This window comes from Equus asinus, chromosome 8 (genome assembly GCF_041296235.1).
Source record: "Equus asinus isolate D_3611 breed Donkey chromosome 8, EquAss-T2T_v2, whole genome shotgun sequence".
Lineage (NCBI taxonomy): Eukaryota > Metazoa > Chordata > Mammalia > Perissodactyla > Equidae > Equus > Equus asinus.
Genome location: NC_091797.1, coordinates 83,465,917 through 83,483,150, shown reverse-complemented (window position 1 = coordinate 83,483,150; position 17,234 = coordinate 83,465,917). Strand labels below are relative to the sequence as shown.

The 17,234-nt window shown below is 34.8% G+C and overlaps 1 protein-coding gene across 4 annotated transcripts in view; it reads left to right on the top strand.

The window, feature by feature from the left end:
* Window positions 1-17,234, top strand: part of TAOK3 (TAO kinase 3) — a 169,097-nt gene that overhangs the window by 95,042 nt on the left and 56,821 nt on the right. For all 4 annotated transcript variants that reach the window (XM_014854724.3, XM_070516157.1, XM_070516158.1 and 1 more), the window contains exons 6-10: window positions 1,553-1,598; window positions 2,475-2,571; window positions 5,259-5,372; window positions 6,522-6,613; window positions 16,602-16,695. In XM_014854724.3, the coding sequence (XP_014710210.1) occupies window positions 1,553-1,598; window positions 2,475-2,571; window positions 5,259-5,372; window positions 6,522-6,613; window positions 16,602-16,695 (443 nt within the window). The remainder of the gene's footprint in view (window positions 1-1,552; window positions 1,599-2,474; window positions 2,572-5,258; window positions 5,373-6,521; window positions 6,614-16,601; window positions 16,696-17,234) is intronic.

The following is a 17,234-nucleotide window of genomic DNA, read 5'->3' as shown; positions in this document are numbered from 1 at the left end:
GCGTCCCACATATTAAGCAGAGGAAGACTGTCACAGATGTTAGCTCAGGGCCAATCTTCCTCAGCAAAAAGAGGAGGATTGGTGATGGATGTTACCTCAGGGCTGATCTTCCTCAAAAAAAGTGTGTATTTGTTAATTATACCTCAATAAAGCTGAAAAAAACAGTGCACGTGAAAGACTAATGTTCATTATAGTAATCATTTATGTGGAATCTTTCATTTCACAATAAGAAATAAAATTAATGTTCGTGAATCTACTTTTAATGTCAAGCAGAAAACTATAATAGTTTCTGATCTTAAACTTTGAAGCTTCTCATATTGTTTTAAATTATTCCAGTAATAGAATAATTTTTATATATTCATATATTTAATTTTGTGGTCTCACATTAATTTTGTAAATGAAAGGAACCAATGTATTAATATTGGTTATGTCTAGGTGATTGTAGGAAATTTGTATTTTATAACAAGTATATAGTGTTTTTTCAAATAACAGAATAATAATTTGCAGGAGTATGTTTGCTTGTTTGTGTGTGTGTGTGTTTGGAAATTGGTCAGTGAGCACTCATAGTTCTGACCTTGGTAAATCAGTAGCCTAGGATACCTAAAAAGTCTAAGATGAGAGTAAAGAAAGAGTTTTCTCATTTTTGCTTTTAAAAAGCCTCCCAAGATTGCAAACCCAATAGATACAAATAGTATTTTAATAATATTCTAGAAATATTTTTAGATATAAATTTAAATATCCCATATCTCTCAGGGATTCAAGCTAATGTAAGGATGTATAGCAGGCTACATCTTTAGATTGAGTTGGTTTTTTTTGCTGGGAAAGATTGGCCCTAAGCTAACATCTGTTGCCAGTCTTCCTCTCTCTTTTTTTTCCTCCCCAAAGCCCCAGTCCATAGTTGTATATTCTAGTTGTAAGTCCTTCTAGTTCTCCTATGTGAGCTGTTGCCACAGCATGGCTACTGACAGACAAATGGTGTGGTTCCACGCCCGGGAACAGAAACTGGGCTGCCAAAGCCGAGCATGCTGAAGTTTAACCACTTGGCCAGCAGGGCTGGCTCTAGATTGAGTTCTAAACAATATTTTCTTGTATAGAACTTTTTAAAATATGAAAATAAGGAATTTACTACTTATTTATTTTATTTAACTAGTATTTCCCAGTATAGATTTTACTGGTTTATATATTTGGTTGCCACTTTCCAATTTATAAAATTTAAATTATAGTGCAACCTAGTCACCTCAGATCCTTTTGAAACAGGATGGTGTGGAAATTAGTAAATAAATAAACTGGCAGTCTCAGCTTGACCATTTACAGTGAATATTTCCATATCCGGTCCTCTTAGAGTCTTAGACCAATTCCAAGTAGGAGATGACAAAAACAGATGAGAAGAATTATAAAAATCAATTAGTGCCAGATGACCAAAATTTAATGCGGGTTCAGGTAGGTCAGAATATTTATTCTTCTAGTTTTCTTAGTTCCTTGGTTGCTTGGTTGGTTTCAGCAGCTTCTTATTAACCTTCATTGTTCTGGTTATTATTATAATTTATTACAGTTGGTGATGGAGTATTGCTTAGGCTCAGCCTCTGATTTGTTAGAAGGTAAGAATAAAAGCACTATCCCCTCCTTTCTGCTTTACCTTGACCAGAATGTTATCTGCTCCTATAGTAAAGTGCAGTGAGGGCAAACTAAATGGATTATAACGTAGACTCAAGCGTAGTGTGGATGAGCTGTGTGAACTTTATCTCTGCAGTGTCACTGAAAGTATCTGAGTAATGCTTAGCAGCCTCCCTGCAGTTTAGTTCGTGGCCCATCCTGGACGAGTACACTAAGATGTTTAGCTAATATGAGGTAGTATGTTTAGCCAAAAACATCAAATTCATGTGTATATATGGAAGAGAGGTAGATGGTATCAAATTATATTGATATTTAACCCTTTCAAATATCTTGACTGACCCAGTTCTCCTCTGTAGATACTGTTATAACCAGAGACTGTGTTGAAAATTTACATTAAAAAAAACTTTCTTATATCGTCCTTCATCTCTGAATAGAAATTGCTTATTAGCTGCTTTCACAAATAATGAAAACCTGCAGTTAGAGGGGTAATTATAGATGGCTTTGTGGCAGAGGAGAACAATGCAACCTAAAACACTCTAGGCATTTAAAATGTCAGAAGAGACTAGTAAATTTGGGCCTGGCCAATTGACTTACAACTGGCAAGTAAATTAACAATTCATTACAATGAATATAAGGCTTTGTTTTGTTTTGAGGGGTTTGTTTGTTTTTATCCTTGAGTTTTCTGTTGTCTGATTATTTATGGCTGTCATATAGAAAATATATATCTTGTGTATTTAGATGAATGTGTTCCCAAATAGTCGTTTGAGAAAGTATGTAATTCAGTCTGTTATAGCTGTATAGGATAATAAATAGAGGAATAAAACTGATCATCTACTCTGGGATTTTTTTTCCTTCCTCAGTTCATAAGAAACCACTTCAGGAAGTAGAGATCGCTGCCATTACTCATGGTGCCTTGCAGGGGCTAGCCTACCTGCATTCTCATGCATTGATTCATAGGTAAGATTAGAGACCAGTTACATTTTCATTTCAGTTACAGAACTGTCTATTCAAGGAAGCTTGAGAATTAGTGCATGCTCCAGTTTTTAGGGTGCCTAAGGTTTTATGGGACACAAATAGATTGCTGCTGCTTCTGGATGAAAGGAGTAAAGTTGCTGGAATTTACTTCCTATCTCTTGGTCTCCCCAGTATATCCACAAAGACTTACATCATGTCTGTTCTGTAGGTAACTATTCTCCAGGCAGAGTGTTGCAGGGAAATTTAAAGAAGGGCCTTGCAGCCTTTTGATACTGTATCAAGAAGAAGAGAAAATTAGCCTTCTTTGCATATATTTATTTCCTAACTCAGTTTCTTCCTCCTTTCCTATTGCAAATAGCAAGTCAATCTTATATAAATATATGCTGTTTTATCACTTTAAAATATTTTACAATTCTCTTTTTTTAATTTTTTTTTTTTTTTTAAAGATTGGCACCTGAGCTAACAACTGTTGCCAATCCTTTTTTTTTTTCTGTTTTATCTCCCCAAATCCCGCCCCGGTACATAGTTGTATATCTTAGTTGCAGGTCCTTCTAGCTGTGGCATGTGGGACGCCGCCTCAACGTGGCCTGACGAGCAGTGCCATGTCCACGCCCCGGATTCAAACCGGTGAAACCCTGGGCCGCCGCAGCAGAGTGCGCTAACTTAACCACTTGGCCATGGGACCGGCCCCAATATTTTACATTTCTGTAGTCCATATAGATATTTAGGAAGGTATTAATCGTCTTTATTTTGGCAGATAAAGAAACTGGGACTCAAAGATTTAAATAACTTGCCCATAGTTTCACAGCATTTATATACTAAAAGTTTAAACTCAAATTTCCTAACTTCTAATTCAAGCCTTTCCTCTACCTTATATTTTTTTCTACCACAGCCTCTCTTCTCACTCCAGCCTACTTTCCACCTAACTTCTCCTAAACAAAGATGTTGTTAGCAATCTTTCCTTTTCTCAGTAAAGAACTTCTAGTACAGTTACTTTAATGAATGGTGGTAGAAGTAGTGGAATATGAGGGGGGTATAAAGGATCTGAGATGGCTCTAAAACAAAAGAAAGCACTTTGACATTTACTAGGAAGAAATGAAACTATTAGGTCATAGGTTCCTCTTTTGCTTCTTTTTATTCACGCTAGGGTAGCCATCACCAGTTACTGGAACTACATAAGCAGGACTTCCTCAAGATAGGCAGACTGAAATTCCTGCCATGAATTAGGCTTATTTATAAGGACTAGGAACGAACCTAACCACGTCTGATACATATCAAAGAAATAAATTTAACCATAATGCCTATGGATTTGACACTTTAAAAAATATTTGATACCAAGCTATCATTACTAAACACCAACTTGTTTATGATGATTTTGCCTGCTCCTGTTTAAAGCCACAGTTCAGTTTTTTGTGCCTTTCTTACCTCAATCTACACATTAATATTTTATTCTGTATTATATTTTAACTTCTTTAATATGTAAAAGAAGTTGAAAAGATAAAAAAAATTTAAAGAATGCTCTGTATTTAATATTAAATACCATGTCTCAGATTTTTATTATTTTGATATAAAAGGCAAGTCAGTGTTCTAATTGAAGATAATAGAGAAAAGATATTTTTCTGTTGTAAGAGAAATAAATAATGCTTTTTTTAGTTCTCTCTGCCAATACGTAATGTCGTCATGAGGAAAGAAACTGAATTTTCAAGGGAAGATTTTTGGAAACGTTTTAAATCATTTGAACCTTATCATTTTCAACTTAAGTTTTCCTCATTCTCTCTGCTTTGTCTTTCTACTGCCCATCAACCTACAATTCTTGGTTCCTAGTACTCATTGCACTTCATTCCTTTTTTTTTTTTTTAAAGAGAATAAGGAGTACATCCACACCTTCTCATTCTTAATTATCATACTGAAGAATGAATTTTTTTAAATTAATTTTTAAAACTTTTTGCTGCATAAAATATCTAATAGCTTTAATAGTAACCACTTGCAATTCTTTGTAGAAATACAATAGAAATGCAATTTCCTAACCCCTAATCCTTGTTTGTTTTGATCTTTCAGGGTCTTCTTTTTACTGTACAGTGTTATTTTTAAAATAACACCTTCTATATAACATGTACCCTCAAATGCCTTAGAGTTGCAGTTACAATTAAAGACAGAGAGAAAGGGTCACAGGCAAGAAAGAAAAGGTATGTGTGTAGTTGAGGTTTATTGGTAGGTAGTCAATACAGAGTCATTGAAGGTTTGTTTAGACTCCAAAAATGTCGTGTAATTTGGAAAAGAAAAAAAAAAGGCATTTACAAATGGTGCCAATTTTCCCAGCACAAGGAATACTGTTGGTAACTGGATTTAGTGTCTAAGAATATGCTTTTGTAAGTGTAGCAACTGAATAGGTTTCCTTGTCTGCTTTGTCTGCCTTTTTTCTCATTGCATTACCTCTTTCTGAAGAAAGCTCTACCTTTTAGTAATTACTATGACCCACCTGTAAGTACACCCAGGAATCTGGGCCCCCTTACAACATAGAGTAATTACTAAATCCCCTTCTGGCTATCTGAGCAAGGTGTTTTTTTTTTTTTTTTAATAAACTTTTGGTCTTATTAATTGCATGCTCTGACCTATTCCATAATCAAAATTGAAAAGTAATTTTCTAACCCTCCTATATTTTCCTATAGGGATATTAAAGCAGGAAATATTCTTCTAACAGAGCCAGGTCAGGTGAAACTAGCTGATTTTGGATCTGCTTCAATGGCTTCTCCTGCTAACTCCTTCGTGGGCACACCTTACTGGTAGGTAGAATTAGAAAACATGACATAGTTTTAAAATATGCATTCACAAACAAGATGGACTCATAGCACTGGTTTGGTTTGGTTTTGTTTATTTGACAGTGTCTCACCATATGCCTCAAATGAGGCTTCATTAAAGAAGGATAGAAAACTTACTAGCAAAAAAGAAATTTCCAATGACTAGATTGTTCAAGTAAGGTTGATGTCACTGTGTGTAAACTGAGCAGGATTATCAATTCACTGACCAGGCTCAGGTTTTAGATTTCATTTGAAGTTTCTTTTGAACTTTTCTCTTGAGGCGGAGTCTCTAGGCAAGGGACAAGGTAATTTCTTTAACCTTCTCTGACTAGCCAATGAGAATAAATATTACCTTTCAATGAAAGTAATCCAAGTTCTTGTTTTTGTTGAGTTCTCTGATACTTTACCAAGCTTGTCATTCTGACTTAAAGTTTCAGCCATTCTATTTAAGATTTCTTTCTTTTCTTTCATAGATACATTTGAATTTCATTGTATCTTGGAGAATGACTTATATCCTTGGAAAATTACTTACCTACTAAAAAGATGAGCTACTATCTGAATTTTTTTCCATCATCGTCAAATAGCATTTACTAAGCAACTAGTTATACACACTAATAGAGAACACATTAAACTGATAGGCCCCCTGCCCTCCTAATGAAAAGCCATTATCAACAAACAAGTAAAATAATATGCATTACCATAGCCTGTTTGTTTGTTTTTTAAGTTGTATTATATTTTAAGTATCTCATATACTGCTTTATATAGTTCCATAAAGTATTTTCATTTGTTTAAAGTAATTTATTTGTTTCATACATATTAATCCCTTTACAAGTCTCTCTGAGGTAGCTAGTAGAATTCTTTCCATATTATAGATGAAGAAACTGATACACAGAAAACTGAGAGTAAATGGTGGAACTAGGATTTATTGAAAATATTGCATTGTTTCATGTAAATCACTGAGTATATTGTTTGTATTTTGAATAGTGTTTTCCCAAAGGATTTGTGCAAGGAAATAATATCTTTATCAGACAAAATTTTAGAATACTCTCAAAAACAGCTATTTCATTGAATCACTTTACTGGGTGAATTTTGGTTTTAATTTACAACTTGAACTTTGCACATCATGTTTGGCAGGATGGCTCCAGAGGTGATCTTAGCTATGGACGAAGGACAGTATGATGGGAAAGTGGATATTTGGTCACTTGGGATCACCTGTATTGAACTGGGTGAGTAAGAGTTGTTTTCCTTATACTTTTGAGAATCACTCTTTATTATGATTGTTAATTCATTTGTCCAGCTATTCTTTAATCAGTTACTGCTGTATGTGTGCCAGACAATGTGAATTTATTATATTTTTTCTATACATTTGTATAACATCTGAAGATTCTCTCTGCTTTCTCTCTGCTACATTTTTATGTTATTAATTTAAGTAAAAGAGTTTGAGCAGTTAATGAATGTGGGAATACACAATAGTAAGTATTAACATTTGAAAAACATCCATTCTCCATACCATGAGTGATAATATATGTCCTTCCTTCATGGTTGTATCCATTACTTAATTTACATTCCAACTTGTATAAGGAAAAAAGTAGTAGTAGACTTCTCAAAGATCTGCCTCTAAAAACTGTATTTGACCCATATAGGGAGCAACTCTGGTGAAAACGTCATATTAGAAGGTACTCCCAGCTTTCAAGTTGTTCCCCAAATATTGTTGCAGTTATTTAAAATTGTCTAACACACCACAGAATCTCAATTCTCTGGTTGTATATTTTGAACTTTAAGATATCTTAAAGTTACCTTTATCCAGCAGTATACTGGTAAATCTAATCAAAGACTCTCTTGAGGAGGGGACATAAAAAGCCATAATTTGTAGCATTTGCCAATTTCCATGGTGTAAATATTCCCACCGTAGCCAATTTCAGGCTATCAGTTTGATTCACTAAATATGGAATTGGAGAAAGTTATGCACAGTTGACCTTTCAAAGCCAGTGTGAGCTGCCTCCAGTACAACACTGCCTTTATCTAGATTTTTTTATTTCAAATGTATGTAAATATGTTTAATTTTTTTTTTTTTTGAGGAAGATTAACCCTGAGCTAACTACTGCCAATCCTCCTCTTTTTGCTGAGGAAGACTGGCCCTGAGCTAACATCCATGCCCATCTTTCTCTACTTTATATGTGGGACACCTACCATAGCATGGTTTTTGCCAAACAGTGCCATGTACACACCCGGGATCCAAACCGGTGAACCCCAGGCCGCCAAGAAGCGGAACATGCGAACTTAACCGCTGCGCCCCCAGGCCAGTCCCTAAATATGTTTAATTTTTTAAAAATCAGTTTTAAAAATTTCTTTGTCTAATTTTTTAAATTTAGATTTTAATTTTTTTGTTTAATTTCTTCTATCCTGGTATCCAAATTGATCCTGTAAGAATTTCTGAGTCCCAGTCTGATTCTTAGACTATAGTTTTCTCTTTCTGTAAAATGTTTGGCCTATAAAGACGACTTGGGGTACTTGGCCTACAAGACGACTTGTATTGCATTTCCAGTTGCTTCCTTGGCCCCTTCCAAAGAAGAAATATATGATAAAGTTACATAATTAGTCTTTTTTTTTTTCACATTAAAGAGATATTAATGAAAAAAAAAAACAGGGAGGAAACTTAGGATATATACTTAATTTTTAAAAATAAGTAACATTCACTGGTTTCTAAATCAAAAAAATATAAAAAGCCATGCGGTGAAAGGACTTCTTCCCTCCCTGGCCCTGTTCACGAGGTTCCTTCCCCACCCCTGCCAACACACACAGGGAACCACTTTAGGAATTTCTTCTATATCCTTCCAGAGTTTCTTTACAAATATACAAACATGAATATACACTTATTGTACTCCTTTTCACACACAAGTTAACATATACAAGTTGTTCTGTACTTTGATTTTTCATTTAACAACATCTTGGAGATCTGTTTTATATTAGTGACTCAGACATCTTTTTCTTTTCCATTTTTTTTTTTACTTTTGCATCATGTTATTCCATTATGTAGATGTACCATAATTTATTTGACTGGTCCTATATTAATGGATATTGGTGTAATAGTGTTTTTTTAGGTTCTAATATTATGTTATTCTTTCACTGCAAAGGAAATTCATCTAATTTATTCACACTTTTTGAGGGGGCACTCAACAGAAATATTTGTGTACTTTTAAAGGACTTATGATGAACTTCAGTAATACTGTGTAGAACTTGACAAGTTAGTCCTAAAATTCATAAGGCCAAAACTAATCAAGACAATTTTGAAGAAATAGAATTTGACCAGAAGAATCACTCTACATAATTCCATACCATATTAATTAAATCAATATGGTATTGGTGCAGGGAAAGACTAATATCCAATAGAACAGACTAGAAAACCTAGAAACAGACTCATGTATAAGTTATATTTTGGTATAAGACAGAAAAGACAGTACAGATCAATGGGGAGAGGACGGCCAGTTTGATAAATAACATGAGACAATTTGGTAATTTTATGATAGAAACTAAAATTAGATTCCTAGTTATGCCATACATAAAAATAAATTCCGAATTGGTTAAGTACCCAAAAGTAAAATTTAAAACTTTTAGGAGAAGCCCAATTATGCCTCAGTTTCCTCATGTGTAAAATAGAAATAACAATCCCATGAAGTAGGGGCTATTATTATGAAGATTAAAGAATTAATATATATAAAGTTCTTAAAACATGACGAGGCACGTAATAAGCACTATGTAAGTATAATTATTGTTATTATTATTCTACAAGTATACCTTTATGGGTATAGGGTATAGGGAAGAATTTTTCTAAACAATATTAAAAAAACATAATAACAAATATGATAATTTTTATAACTTTAAAATATAATGCTATGTAAAACACAAAAATTAAAAGACAAACCATAGACTAATAGAAAGTAGTTGAAACATAATCTAAACAACAGAGTATTGGTCTAGAATTTATAAAGGACTATTATGATTTCTTTATCAAAAAGACAGAAGACAAACGGCCTGTAGAAAAATGGACAAAGAATATGATCAAGCAGGAAACAGGAACTCTTATACACTATTGGTAGGAATGTAAATTGGTATAACCAGTTTGGGTTTCAAATTGGCAACATCTAGTAAAGTTGATGAGGAGCAGTCTCAGTGACCCACCATTTCACTTCTAAGTATATACCTTAGAGAAATCCTGATGTATGTACACTGGAAAATGTGTACAAGGAGGTAGCCTTGTTTGTAGAAGCCAGCAAAGGTGGAAACAAATTCTTATCCAAAGAAGAATGGATAAGTTAATTATGGAATACTATATCACAGTTAAGAATGAACTGGATCTACCTGTGTGAATGTGGATAAATCTCAAAAATCATAACATTAGATATTTAATAAACAAAGTTGCAAAAGTATAGGTACACTATGATGCCAATTGTGAAGTTTTCATAAATACTTTTATATATTTATGAGCATATGTAAACTAATAAAACATAACATAGATGTGAAAGATAGAATTTCAGAATAGAAAACTCTCTGAAGCGAAGAAGAGAAATAAAATTCTATCTGCTTTCTTATTTTTTAGAATAAAAAAGATCTGAAATAAATATGCCAAAATAATGATAAACCTAAATGGTAGGTGTCTGTTACAATATTCTGCAAATTTTTACACATTTGAAATATCAAATAATTTAACTTTTTTAAAACTAGAAATAAATGTCCATTCCCATCATTAAAAAAACGAAAGAAACTACTCCCTGCATAGCATAGAGTTAGCAGTGTAGAATAAGTTTTAGAATTAGACACCTCAGATTTGATTCTTGGCTTTACCAACACTTAGCTGGCAGGACCACCATGTATGGCTGCACATAACACCAGCAGGCATTCGCATAGTCCAGGATGTGAATGACACCTTCTGGAGTTGTGTAGCATGTTGATTCTGACTATGAGACTTTGGACAGTTTTCTTAACTTCCCTCAGCCTCAGTCTTCTCATCTAAGTGAAAATAACAAAACATACCATAAGTATTTTCAGACCTAAATAAGATAACATATGTAAAGTGTTTAACACAGTGCCTGGCACATAGCAAATGCTCAATTAACAGCTAACTGCATTCCTATGTAGAACTATTCTATTTTTGTCATTTATAGTCTAAAAGGAACCAAAATTTTCCTTAGAATACTGAAATCATAGCAGCAACTCCTCAGCTACAGCTCTTTTAAGAGGATGTACCACCTGAGTTGAACTTTACAGCTAATTAGCGCCCACCCATTGTTTTAACAAGCTTTTTTCTTATCAAAATCTTTCTAAAATGGAACATGGATTTTACCTTTTCCAGATTTCTTAAATAAAGCAAACAACGTTACCCCTTCATGCTCACTCAAGATCATCTTCACATCAGTTTTTGTGCTATGTAGATGTCGTGATGACTGAAGTTTCAAACAGTGGTTGGCATTGGGTGAAATAGGTACAGATCCCAGGAGATACTTTAGTACTTCTCTCTTGAGACAGGCCCTGGTATGTGCTTACTTTCCAATTTTATCTTTGTATAAGAAAGAATTAAGGTATGTATAACAACATGCTCTCTGTATGAGCCTAACTTAGATTGCCTTTTGTAAAATGATTTAGTAATTAAAGAACAAAGTAGCCATCTCCCAAATTGTTGTCTTATCCTCTACAACAGCTATTCCTTTAAAATGATAGATGACAGTATCCAATTATACTTAGGAGCGTAGACTCTGTTGTCAGATAAACCAGAGTTCTAATTCCAGCTCTGCCATTGCTTAGTCGTATGACTTTGGTCAAATTATTTTAACTCTCTATGAAATTTGCATAATAAAATCCCCTACCTTTTGAGCATTGTCTGAATTAAATGAAAATATGGATTTAAAGTGCTTATTATAATAATGGGTACATAGTATACGCTCAATAAATGTTAGCCGTTATCAACTCAGCTCTGGTGTATATCATATTTCATCCCAATTTTTAGTTTACGTCTTAACATCTCTTTAAAACTGAGAGGTATTTTACAGACAACAGCATTTTATAATTATGATTGGCAGGATTTTTTCCTGAGTTATACATAAAATAGTGGTGCATCTTAAATAGTGGTATATCTTATAATCAATAGTGTCTTAGATTCAGAGACAGATCATAGTACATGCTCAGTTAATATTCATAAAATAAAATTGTTACCAAGGATATTTAACTTCTCAGCAATTATTCAAAATTTATTATATTGGTAATGTAATAAACCATACAAGTACCTTTTTGACAGTTTTACTGTACATCTCTATCTTCTTGGCATTAATTTTGTTAATGGACATATGAAAGAAAAGGGTTTTTTTACATAAAAAAAAGATCAAACTACTGCATATATAACCCTAAGCAATGATTTTTCTAAGTTTTCTGTGTGTTTGAGGTTTAATGAAGTTCCAGGTACAAATAGTATACTTTAAATTGTACTTTTAATTGAATTACAATTTTAACATTGAAAGTTGTGAATAGTCCCTGAACAATGTGCTGTCTCCTTTCCTTATGATATCTCTTCTATAACCGTGTATATTTCTTTATATATAACCTGTTGCATGTAGGCGTATTAACCTAATGTGTGATTAGAATTGCTGAGATAACACCACAAAGGAGGAAGGTGATAATGCTGCTGGCACTGCCCCCCTTTCCTGGATCAAGCTCTACAGTCCCTCAGTGGTTACCCCTGTTTCAGGAATTATCTTTTGCTAAATTGATCTTTCACTGAAAGAACTACTTAAATGCATGAACCATCTGAAAACTCCTGAACACTGAAATTGTCCGGTCACCAGATATTTTATTTTTCAAGATAATTTCAAGAGAAGTTAATCTGATGTTCATCTGTTTAAACTACAGACGTTTAGTTCACCAGCAAAGATCATGGTAGAAGCTGGCAAACGGTCCATCAGCATTGTCAGGGAGTTGACCATGTTCAGAAATGAATTCTCTAGGGAAAAAAACCCACTAAAACATAAGTGTTGTTATATAGTTTTTCTGCCTAGAATTTTCTTCTTCCACATTAGCCACTCATTGTTTATCTGTTAATAAATGAATGTTGTGATGGCTCTTGGGAAGAGACAGGTATATTTACTCTTCTAAAGCTTCTTCTTCCTTTTTTTTTTTTTTAAATAAAATACTAGTGCTGTCTATCATGAAATGCACAGGGTTGGGGAAGAGACTCTGAGACCTAGTGAAAAGAACACAGGCCTTGGAGCCATATGAGACTGGATTGAAATCCCAATTTAGTCACTTACTATGTGACTTGGTTTCATTATTTAGGCTAGCTGAACCTCAGTTTCTTCAGCTGGGATAATAATGCTTATCTTGCTGAGCTATTGTGAGAGTTATGAATAACTTATGTAACACACCTAAAGCAGTGAGTGCCTGACATGTAGAAACTCAATAAATGGTAACAATTATTGTTATCATTAATTTTTATGGTTGTCAGCCACGTTTGTTTATAAGAAATCTGTTGCCTTTTCAGGAAGTATTTATCTAAAGACAGGGGTCTTTAGATCTTCCTTATTGAAACCTCAGTCTAGGTGCTCTAATTTAGCATGATCTTTGCTGAGCAGAGTAGTGTCCAGAACTGACCTTCCCGAACCTTGATCTCATGTAACACGCACAGAGCAATCACAAAAACTTGATTGTTGTCTTTAAGTAGGAATCGCTATTTCTTTCTTTTAGTTTAGTTGATTCAGCTTTTTTGTGTTTCTACCCTTTTCCTTTCTTTTGAGAAAATATGGATTACATATCACAAGGTGGCTTCAGAAGGACTCTCAGTTCCCATTCTGCTGCTTATGTAGAAGATTGTATGCAGACTATTATATTCCACAGTAAGAGTTGACAAACTTTCTGTAAAGGACCAGATAATACGTGTTGTAGGCTTTGCAAGCTATACAACCTCTGTATTAACTACTTAATTCTGCTATTGTAGCATGAAAGCAGCCGTAGACAATATGTTAATAAATGGATGTGGTTGTGTTCCAATAAAACTTTACAAAAACAGGTTGCTAGCTGAATTTGGCCCACAGGCCGTAGTTTCCCCACCCTTGCTCTGCAGTGTACTGGCTTAGCAATGAGCCCTGTCACCATGGCTCAGAGGATTTATGTAGTACATCTAGCAAAGCACTTGAACATAGGTGAGGCCATCTGAAACTAATATTTAGCAAATGCTTCTCAGACCACAGAGCTGGGGGCTGTATTTGGAATACCTTTAGTCATGTGCTTCTCTACTAGAGCTATTCTACCATCGTGGGGCCGGCTGTCTTGTCTTGTTCACAACAGAGTGTCTGCTTCTTCCAGGCCTCACCATTCCTGCTTCAAATCTGAGCTACTGCCTTTTTTTATCACTGTTGAATTGGACTTTCTTGTTGCTTTTGTTCCTTCATCCTCTTCTTTCTAAATTTCTGTTTTCTTTCTCTTTAGTCCCCCTTCCCTGCTGTTTCTCCTGTGCAATTCAGTGTTCCTCTGAGCAGCTTGAATTGTATGCCTTTTGCCAGTGAGTGAGAAGGTTCCTGTCCAGATAGTGAATGAAGATATCACATGTCTGATGGAAGCCCCAAGACTCAGTCACTTCTCAGTCATTTCTGTGACTTCTTACTGCACAAAGATTCTTTGTTGACAAAATTTCTTCTTTGCCTTAATTTACCTTACCTTCATTTATTTATTTTATAGGCATTTTTGGCCTACAAAGATATATACCAGGTGCTGTGCTCAGCAGTGGGAATGCCAAGATGAAGATAATAGACATTGTCCCTGCCCTTGTAAAGTTTAGCAGAGAGGACACATATTAAGTAAAGAATTACGCGAATAATTATTATGGTTGTGATAGATGGTAGAAAGGAAAAATATAATTTATAATGACAAAATCTAATGGGAAACCTAGTCTGAGAGTCAGGGAAGACTTCCTTAGGAAGTGATTGTAAGCATATAATAAGCCTTGAATAAAGATTTATTAAATTAATGCAGAAATGTAATTATATTTAAGGTGAAACCAGAGGGATTGATAAGAATTAACCAGATAAAGTTTAGGCACCAAAAGTAGAAGAGGGGAGCCCAGACAGAAGCAGCAGCACGCGTGAAAGTCCCTGAGTTTGGTTCCTTCAGTGAAGCAAAGATGGCATGGGAAGAGCAGGAAGAAACATTGCTTCTCAGAATGAGGTGCTGGAGGTAACCAGGATCATGTTAATAAAGGCCAATAGGCTAGGTTTCAGGATCTGGACTTTGTCCTAAGAATGATGGGAAGCCATTGATGGTTACATGATGCGTTCCTAGTTCTACATGGCTTCAAATACTTGAAGTTTTCAAAAGGCCAAGCTCTAGAAACTTTCTAGAATCTATCTCTTGATAAATAAAATAAAATAAACCCAAACCAATTTTTCTCGTCTACGTTTGAAACAGATATAAATCCATTTGTCCACACTGCAACTTTCAAATTGCCACCTGTTAACAGTTTATGTCCCTATAATACTGGCCTCTATTTGGTGAGTGTAAAGTATCCTATTGAGGGGTTAATAAAAAATATTTGTAGAATTGTAGGCTGTCACATTTCAAAAGTATCAGAGATCATTTAGTCAAGACTATAAGAGGCCCCTCTAGAATACCACAGGTGAATAAGCATAGTTGCCGTCTGCTGGGACACTGCCAGTGACTTAAAGTTCACTACTCTCAACATTGTTCATTCTCAGTTTTGGGAGTTTTTGTTTTGTTTTGTTTTGTTTCGTTTTAGTACACTGGCTTTTCACAAGTTCTTCCTTCTATGAGTGCAAATGTCTTCCCTGTTAGTCTGCTGTTAGTTCTCGTTCTGTTTCTTAGAATTACATAGAATAAGCCCAATTTGCCATTTTAAAAGTGGTTAATAGAAGATAGTTTATTTAAAAACCAAGACGCTCTGATGAAACCAGAGAGCCAGATTATGAATTACAAAGTGAGACTATATAAAAAATCCATTAGGATAAGCACGGTAGAATGAGATAGTGATTTACCTTCTATGACATAATAACTAATAAATAGCATAAAAGTAACTGTACTCACATCTAGAACCTTGTTTCTTTCCTTTTGTCAACAGACGGAGCACCTAATATGTGAATATCATCTTATTACATATGCTCAGGGAGTAAATAAAAGAATAAGAGTATTGGGGTCATAAGATCTCGCTCTTAGAGCTTATGACTTTTTTGAGAGAAAAGATTTATATGTTATGTAAATGCAATAGGAAAGCTCATGCCAAATGAGTAGTGTACTAAAAGAGAGCTACATATGGGAATTCCAAAGAGGAGATCATGGTAGGCTGGGAGGAGTAAATTTATTGAGAAACACCTGATTCACTGAGATTCTCTTTAGAAGGGGGTGGACCAGGCCTTATTTATTATTTATCCTCTTCTTCCTCTCTCCTACTTCCCCTCTGCCCTCACCCCTACCAGTTCTTTGGCTTGATTGAGGCTTCAAACAGTGTTTATTGAATTGAATTATTTTGTCTCCCATACTATGTTAGTGATGTTTAAGATGTTTCATTCCATAATAATCTTTATTTTTCATTCTACTTCTCTGTGCTTTCTGAATTTTTTTCAATGAATACGTATTTTTTGTATTTAAAACACATACAGGGGCTGGCCCCGTGGCCAAGTGGTTAAGTTTGCACACTCCGCTGCAGGCGGCCCAGTGTTTCATTGGTTCGAATCCTGGGCGCGGACATGGCACTGCTCATCAAACCACGCTGAGGCAGCGTCCCACATGCCACAACTAGAAGCACCCACAACAAAGAATATACAACTATGTACTAGGGGGCTTTGGGGAGAAAAAGGAAATAATAAAATCTTTAAAAAAATAAATAAATAAAATAAAACACATACACATGAAGATATTTATACCTATAGTGGGAAAACAGGCAAAGACGAGCCTTTTGAAGATATGTGAAAAAATAGGAAATTTTTCTTTCACTCTCTTGAAATGAGTTGTGTTAGGAGTCTTGCCAATGTACTTTAAGATGACCAGCAGCTTTTTCTGAATGGCTATCCTGAGCCGATCTTGGAGATTAAAATAAGTGGATTATGTGGCATGATGACAGTAATGAGCTATTAATTTAATGGCAAAGCTTTGCCCGTAGTTCCATATTCCTCTGTCTGCCTGATTTCTTTCAAGACCTACGTTACTGTGTTTCTTTTCTTTCAGCGGAACGGAAGCCCCCCCTTTTCAACATGAATGCAATGAGTGCCTTATATCACATTGCCCAGAATGACTCCCCAACGTTACAGTCTAATGAATGGTAAGACTTGGTTATCATTTTAAATCTCTAAGGAAATCACCGTATGTATTTGGCACTTTCATTACATTGCATTTCAAATATCTGACCTAGAAAACATTTCATTCCTTCATTGTATATCATAGTAAGTGACACTGATGCTTCATAGGCATGAAGAACTGTCTCCTCACACACAAACACACACATTTTTCTTTATTTCTGCCCTCTCTATGGCTTGCACTATGTCCCTAATGTGCGTAGTAACTGAAATTCCACAAGGAGCATGCCCTGCCACACGTCTCACAAGTCCAGTCTCTTAAGTCATGACGGTCTTGCACTGATCATCTCAGCTCTTATCACTTCTCAGCAGAGATAAAGTACCCTTTCCCGTGTCATTATTTTTCTAGTTGTCATTTTTTTCACTATATGTATATTCAAATGTATTGAGACAGAACATATACTATCTATTCAGAAGATATATTGTTCCTTGCTGAAATTTATGACATTTTGATAACTATTTGGGCCACAAGAGTCATAAAAAAGGGCAATTTTAAAGAAAAGTG